General features: G+C 74.2%; 3 protein-coding genes across 3 annotated transcripts in view; 1 reads left to right on the top strand and 2 right to left on the bottom strand.

Moving 5' to 3' along the window:
- Positions 1–736: 736 nt before the first annotated feature.
- On the bottom strand, positions 737–2,524 carry PRRT1 (proline rich transmembrane protein 1; the record flags this gene model as incomplete). Its single annotated transcript, XM_082012208.1, is given in 8 exon segments — positions 737–913; positions 1,058–1,205; positions 1,207–1,268; positions 1,271–1,279; positions 1,670–1,842; positions 1,845–2,006; positions 2,009–2,035; positions 2,506–2,524. Coding segments are annotated over 8 exon segments (777 nt in total).
- A 611-nt stretch (positions 2,525–3,135) lies between these two features.
- Positions 3,136–6,410, bottom strand: LOC309414833 (carnitine O-acetyltransferase-like; the record flags this gene model as incomplete). Its single annotated transcript, XM_082012209.1, is given in 13 exon segments — positions 3,136–3,304; positions 3,306–3,363; positions 3,366–3,393; positions 3,782–3,919; positions 4,294–4,356; positions 4,531–4,666; positions 4,765–4,829; positions 4,831–4,876; positions 4,977–5,102; positions 5,246–5,346; positions 5,543–5,721; positions 6,157–6,331; positions 6,384–6,410. Coding segments are annotated over 13 exon segments (1,311 nt in total).
- Positions 6,411–6,584: 174 nt separating this feature from the next.
- LOC309414835 (complement C4-like) overlaps positions 6,585–6,688 on the top strand; it is a gene marked incomplete at both ends in the record, with an annotated part of 10,366 nt that continues 10,262 nt past the window's right edge. The window contains 1 exon segment of the mRNA XM_082012211.1: positions 6,585–6,625. Within this exon segment, the coding sequence (XP_081868337.1) occupies positions 6,585–6,625 (41 nt within the window).

Here is a 6,688-nt window from a genome sequence, read left to right on the forward strand (position 1 = left end):
GATGCTTAATCAAAGGGTGGGGGTGGGGGGGTGCAGCTGTCACCGTGGAGACGCTGCTTCGGGGGTCCGGGATGTGCCCAGCCCCCCGCAATGAGCAGCCCCTAACGATGGCCCCGCTTCGTTAGCGGCCGCAGCGCCCCCCGCCCGCAGCGGTTGCCATGGAGACACAAGCCCTGCTCCGGTAACGAGCCGCCCCTCCCCCGTATCAATATAGAGATTTATTGAACCGTCAGCAGCGAAACGTGTCACAGGGGGCGGGGCCTGGAGAGGGGCGGGGCTTGACATGCACATGAGGCGGGGCCCCGCCACAAAGCATCCTGGGAGGCCCGCCCACCCGGAGCCCTGGGGGCGGGGCCAGAAGCACGGCTGGGGGTGGGGTCGGGCGTTGCCATGGCAATGCTGTACCCGTTGCCAGGGCGTTGCTATGGGATCCCGGGCGTCGCCGTGGCGATGCCAGGGCGGCCGTTCCCGTTGGCCGGGCGACACGAGGGCTCCCGGCACTGCCACGGCGTTGGCAGGGTGACGCTGGGGATGCCCAGCGCTGTTGCCACGGCAACGCTGAGGGTCTCCGGTACCTGAGCTGTCACCATGGTGTCGCTAGCCTCCCCATGGCGATTCTGAGGCCGTCGCTAGGAGATCCCCAGTGTCGCCACGGCGATGCCGAGGGCCCCCATCTCCGTGGCTGGGGTGAGGCTGGAGCGTGGCAGGGGTTCCTCGGGCAGTCGCCGCGGCGTCGCTACGGCTCCCAGTCGTTGTCGTGGTGCTGGGCGGCGATGATGATGACGACGGTGAGGATGGTGCAGAGCACGATGGCGGCGATGCCCACGGCCAGGCTGATGAAGGAGAAGTTCCGCGCCTCCCGCGAGGCGATCTCGGCCGAGACAATGTCCCCCCGCGCCACCGCCGTGCGCACCTGAGGGCGGTGACACGGGGGGTGGGCACCGCCATCCCACTGCCCCCACGTGCGCTGGGGGGCACCCGGAAGCCCGCGGACGCCCGGACCCCCACCCCCCTATGCCCCCATCCCCACAGCGCCGCCAGGACCCACCCCCCGCACCTGCACGGCCTTGACGATGGCGACGACGCCCGTGGGCCAGAAGCAGCAGAGGGTGGTGAGGACGGCGATGGGCAGGTAGTCGTGGGGCGCCCGGCGCCCCTCCAGCCCACCCCCTGTGACACCCATGGGGGCCCCCACCGTCCCCCCAGGGTGCCCCCACAGGCACCCCCACGGGGCCGGGCAGGGGGCCGGGGCCGGGGCCGGGGGGGCCGCTCCGAAGGCCTGCCGAGGGGACAGGGGGGTCAGAGGTGGGGCTGCCATGGGCCACGCCCCCTCCGTGACCACACCCCTCCAATGGGCCACACCCCATAGGCCCTGGTGCTCTCCCACCAGGGCTCTCTGCAGGGCCCCCCACCAGGCCACACCCCCACCACAGAGGCCACGCCCCTTCCCAAGAGACCCCGCCCCCCAGGCCAGCACCATAGAGCCTCCTCTCAACACCCCACCTTATCCATAGGCCCCGCCCCTCGATCCGAGGTCCGCCACATGAACCCCACCCCCTCCAAACCACACCCCCTATGGTCCCTCCCCAGCCCCATTTAGCCACGCCCTCTCCATTGCCCCCACCCCTCCCTGCAAGCCCCGCCCCTCCCGCAGGCCCCGCCCCCTCACCGGCCCGACGGGGTAGACGGGCACATAGGCCGTGCAGGGCTGGAGCTGCAGCGCGAAGGGGGGGGGCGCGTAGGGCAGGGGGGGCTGGGGGGGCCCCCCGTAGGGCTGGGCGGCGGCGGGGGGGGGCCGGGGCAGCGTGGCCGCGTGCGGGGCCGCGTGCAGCGCCCCCCCGGCCCCCGGCAGCCCCGCGGCAGCGTGGCCGCCCCCGCCGCGCCCCCGACCCCGGCCCCCCCCCGCGGCAGCGTGGCCGCCCCCGCCAGGCCCCCCCGCGGCAGCGTGGCCGCCCCCGCCAGGCCCCCCCCCGGCCCCGGCGGCGCCGGCGGCCCGTAAGGGGGGGCGAGGCATGGGGGGCCCCCTCCGGCGCTCCTGGGGGAAGACGGGCGTCAGGGCGGACGGGGCCCCCCCCGGGACCCCCCACGGCCCACCCCGCCACTGACACCCCCCCCCCCACCACCCCCAAGGTCTCCCCCGCACTCCCAGCGCCCCCCCCAGCCGCCGTGCCCCCCCCAGACCCCCTGAAGTCCCCCCAGATCATACGAGCCCTCCCAGCCCCCCCATAAACCCCGTCGACACCCCCCCCCCCCAATCCACCCCCTCCCCCGGGCCCGGTTTCTGGGTTACCCCACCCCCACCGCGGCTATTTATAGCGCGACGCCGGGAGGAGGGGCTGCCCCGGACCCCCCCCGGACACGCGTGTGATGACCGCACACGCAGCATCCCCCCGCCTGCAAAGCGCGGTCTCCGCGGACACGGACACGCAGGACCCGACCCCCCGGGTGCTCCTGCCCCCCCCCTACACCCCCCCTCGCCCCCGTCCCGCTCCCCCCGCTCCGCACCGGGTTTCTCGGCCGCCATGGCCGGGCCGAACCGGGACCGGGACCCCCAGCCGGGCCGGCGCAAAGCCCGGGCCGGATCGGGACGCGGATCCGGATCGGAACCGGCGCCCGGACTGGATCCCCCGTGCCGGATCCCCGGTGCCGGATCGGGCCCCCCCCTCCCGGGCCGGCGCAAAGCCCGGGCTGGAGCCGAGCGGGCCGGACCGGGACCAGGACCGCCCCAGAACCCGGCCTGGATCGGTCCGGACTGGATCAGGACCGGCACCGCCGCCCGGACTGGATCCCACGGACCGGATCGGGGTCGGCGCAAAGACCGAGCTGGATCCGGCCGGACCGGGACCCCCGGCCCGGGAGCGGAACCGCCGGCGGGAGCCCCCGAGAGCAGTGCGGCTGCGAGGGACTTTATTGACATTCCCAGTGACCCAAAACAGCCGGGTTCGGCCCAAAATGTCCTCCTGGGCCTGATGGGGCTGGTCCCAGAGGGGGCTGGAGGGGGGGCCCGGGGAGTGTTGGGGGTCCGGGCGCGTCATGGGGGACCCCGGGAGTGTCAGCAGGGGTGCAGGGGGGACCCTGGGGAAGTGTCAGGGGGGCAGGTCCCCCCAGATCTGGGGTGCCTGAAGAAGGGTAGGGTCAGGGGCCAGGGGGGGTCCCAGGGCTCTCAGGGGGGCCGTGTCGGCGCAGCAGCCCCCCGAGGCTGTCGAGGGCCCCCCGCAGCGCAGCCCCCAGGCGGGCGGCCTCGGTCTGGTGGCAGCAGGCGAAGGCGGTGACGGCCACGCGCAGCCCCCGGGGGGCCGCGGGCGTCCGGGGGGGCCACGTGCCCCACGCCCACCCCGTAGCCGTCGGGCACCAGCGGCCCCGCAGCAGCCAGCAGCCCTCGCGGGAGCGCACCTGGGGGGGGAACGGCGCTGCACCCAGGACCCCTCAGCACCCCCCCAAAACCTCCCGAACCGCCCCGGCTGCCCCAAGAGCCCCCCCGAACGATGTCTGTGTTGGCCCCAGCCCCCCCAACCTGTCACCCCCCCCGAAAAGCACCCACCTGCCCCCCCCAAACCTCTGTGCCCTGAAACGCGCCCCACGTCCACCAAAAGTGCCCCAAAACTCACCCCGGTTTCTGTCCCCCCCCAAAACCACACCCGCCCCCCACGTGCCCCCCAAATGTGCCCGATCCTTCCCCACACACCCTATAGGGAGAGAGACCCCCCACCCCCGTGGTGAGACGCCCCAAATGCCCCGGCCCCCCCAGGCCCTTCCCACGGTCCCGGGGGTCCCGGGGTACCTGCACGGTGCAGAGGCGGAAGTGGGTGGCGAGGGCGTAGGCCGGGTCCATGAAGATTTCGGGGAGCGGCTCCCCCGCCGCGATGGCCGCCTGCCGCAGCCCCTGCAGGTGCCGCTCGGCCCCCTGCCCGGCCAGCACCTGCGCCGGGCGCCGCGTCCTCACCCACCCAGGGCGCCGCCCCAGTCCCCTCCCACCCAAGTCCCGCCCACCAGGGGTCCCCTCCCCACTGTGGCCCCGCCTCCCAACTGCCCCCACCCACAGCCCCAGCCCCGAGTTCCCTCCCACCTCAGGGTGCCGCCCCCAGTCCCCTCCCATGCTGTAGCTCCGCCCACCCAGATGCCAGGGTCCCCTCCCCACTGTTGGCCCCACCCCCTGAGCTCCCTCCCGCCTCATAACCCCACCCACCCAGATGCTTGGGTCCCTTTCCCACTGTGGCCCTGCCCCCAAGTCCTGCCCCACCCTGTAGCCCCGCCCACGGCGCGGCCCCGCCCCCGGGCCTGGGCTCCCCTCACCTCCTGTGCGCGCCGGCTCTGCGCCTCCGCGGCCTCGCGCAGCAGCGCCAGCTGCAGCTCCGGCTGCGGAACAGAAGTCCGCCCCCATTTCACACCTGGGGCAGGAAGTTCCGCCTCCATTTCACACACCCAGAGCAGGAAGTCCTGCCCCCCCCGTTCCGATGCCAGGAAGTCCCACCCACCCTGCGAGCGCAGCGCAGGAAGTCCCGCCTCCCGCGGACAGGACGTCCCGCCTACCTCCGCCTGCGGGTCGTCGAGGGCGCGGGCCAGCGCCAGGCAGGGGGGCCCGGGGGGGCGCAGCAGGTCGGTGCAGCCGGGCAGGACGTGGCGCAGGGAGGTCGGCTCGCAGGAGGCGCAGAGGGAGCCGTGGGCCCTGGGCGGGGGCGCACGTGGGTCCCCCGGATGCCGGGACCCCCGCGGATGCCTGAGCGTGTCCGTGTCCCGTCCCCCCCCGAGGCCGGGACCCCGTACCTGTAGAAGGCCACCTGCAGAGCCACCTGGACGATGGCCTCGGGCCGCAGCCCCCCGCCTGCCCCCGAAGCCCTCGTGGGAGAAGCAGTGAATGTCCACGTCCGCCGCCAGGCTGGGGGGAGGGGCGGGCAGGGATGAGACCCGGCCCCTCCCCCACCGTCACCCCAGCCTGTGTGTCCCCCCCCCACCCCACAACACCCCCGTGACCCCACCTGTCCAGGTGCCGTTTCGCCCGCTCCACCTCTGGGGCCGTTTCGGGGCCGAGGCTGAAGCGAAGCCGCTGGGGTGGCGGGAGGGGCGGTGACGTCATCAGGGTGGGGCCGGGCTCCGGGCGGCGGCTGGAGGGAGGGGACAGTGAGGGTGGGGAAGGCCCACCCCCACCCGGGCAGGAAGGCCTGCCTTCCCAGAACAGGAAATCCCGCCCTCAGGGACAGGAAATCGCTCCCAGCCCCGCCCCACCAAGCCCCGCCCCCTCACTCACCAGTAATCGAGGGCGTGGTCGACCATCTCTGCGACAACGGCGCCGTCAATCACGGCTGGGTCGTAGATGACCCCGCAGGTCCCGTCCTCCCCCACGATGAACTGGGGAGGCGGGGTCAGGGCGCAGGAAGTCCCGCCCCTGACTGCCCACCCCTGCCCCCCCACTTCCGTGGCGGAGCAGGAAGCCACGCCCACTTCCACCCACCTCATCTGGAAAGCCCCACCCTCCACAGGGACACACGACGCGTGAACAGGAAGTCCCGCCTCCCAGGGGCCCCAACACGGAAGCCCCACCCACCTGGAGGGTCTTGTCGAACCAGCGGTTGCCGCTGTTGGCACAGGCCCCGCCCCCGTGCAGCACCTGCCTGGCCCAGCCCCCCGGGCCCCGCCCCCCGGCGGCCGCCAGCACCGGCGCGTCCAGGCTGAGCGCGAAGAGGCTGCGCTGGATCCGGCCAATCGAGGCCCGGTTCAGTCGGTCTGCAGGGGCGGGGCTTCCATGGGTAGCACCCCCACCTCCCCGGTCAGCCCTGCCCTCGAGATGCCCCAAAACTGGAAGCCCCACCCCCAGGACAGGAAGCCCCACCCCTAGACCCTCCACATAGAAGCCATAGCCACGCCCCCAGGACCACCCAAAGCCGGAAGTCCTGCACTCGTTAGTGCCCCAAAAGAGGAAGTCCCGCCCCAAGGCTCCTCCCGCCTCTCAAGGTCCCACGACAGGAAGTCCCGCCCCCAGTTTTCACCTGCAAGGGAAGTCCCACCCCCCTAATGCCCCAAAAGAGGAAGTCCCGCCCCCAGGACACCCCAACACCGGAAGTCCCGCCTCTCCAGGCCCCGAGACAGGAAGCCCCACCCCCAGGCCCTCTCTCGGGATGAAGTCCCGCCCCTAGGAGGGCCCAGGCCCCGCCCACTCACCCCGCATCAGCAGGCGGTAGACCCGCCCCCAGGCGCGCCGGTGCTGCCCCGTCAGCAGCCCGAGGGGCGGGGCCCCGCCGCGCCCCGCCCGCGCGCGCAGCCCCCCCAGCACCGCCCCCAGCGCCGCCGCCGGCAGGGGGGTCCCCGCCCCCCGCCACGCCTCCACCTGGAAGAACTGGGGGGGGGGGACGCCCCGAAACCGCCGCGCTGGCACCTCTTGGCCCCGCCCCCGGGGCCTCGAAGCCGTCCCCCATGTGCCCCCCACCCCCCCGGACCCCCCGACATCCCCCCATTTCCCGCCCGTGTCCCCTCCAGGACCCTCCAGCACCCACCCAGCCCCCCCGTGTCACCCCCCGGACCCCCCGTGTCTCCCCCAGGACCCCCCCGTGTCTCCCCTGGACCCCCCCGTGTCTCCCCCGGACCCCCCAATGTCTCCCCCCGGCCCCCCCCGTGCTCCCCCAGGACCCCCGTGTCACCCCCCGGACCCCCCGTGCTCCCCCAGGACCCCCCGTGTCTCCCCCAGGACCCCCCC

This window comes from Phaethon aethereus, assembly GCF_964289735.1.
Source record: "Phaethon aethereus genome assembly, chromosome: 33".
NCBI lineage: Eukaryota > Metazoa > Chordata > Aves > Phaethontiformes > Phaethontidae > Phaethon > Phaethon aethereus.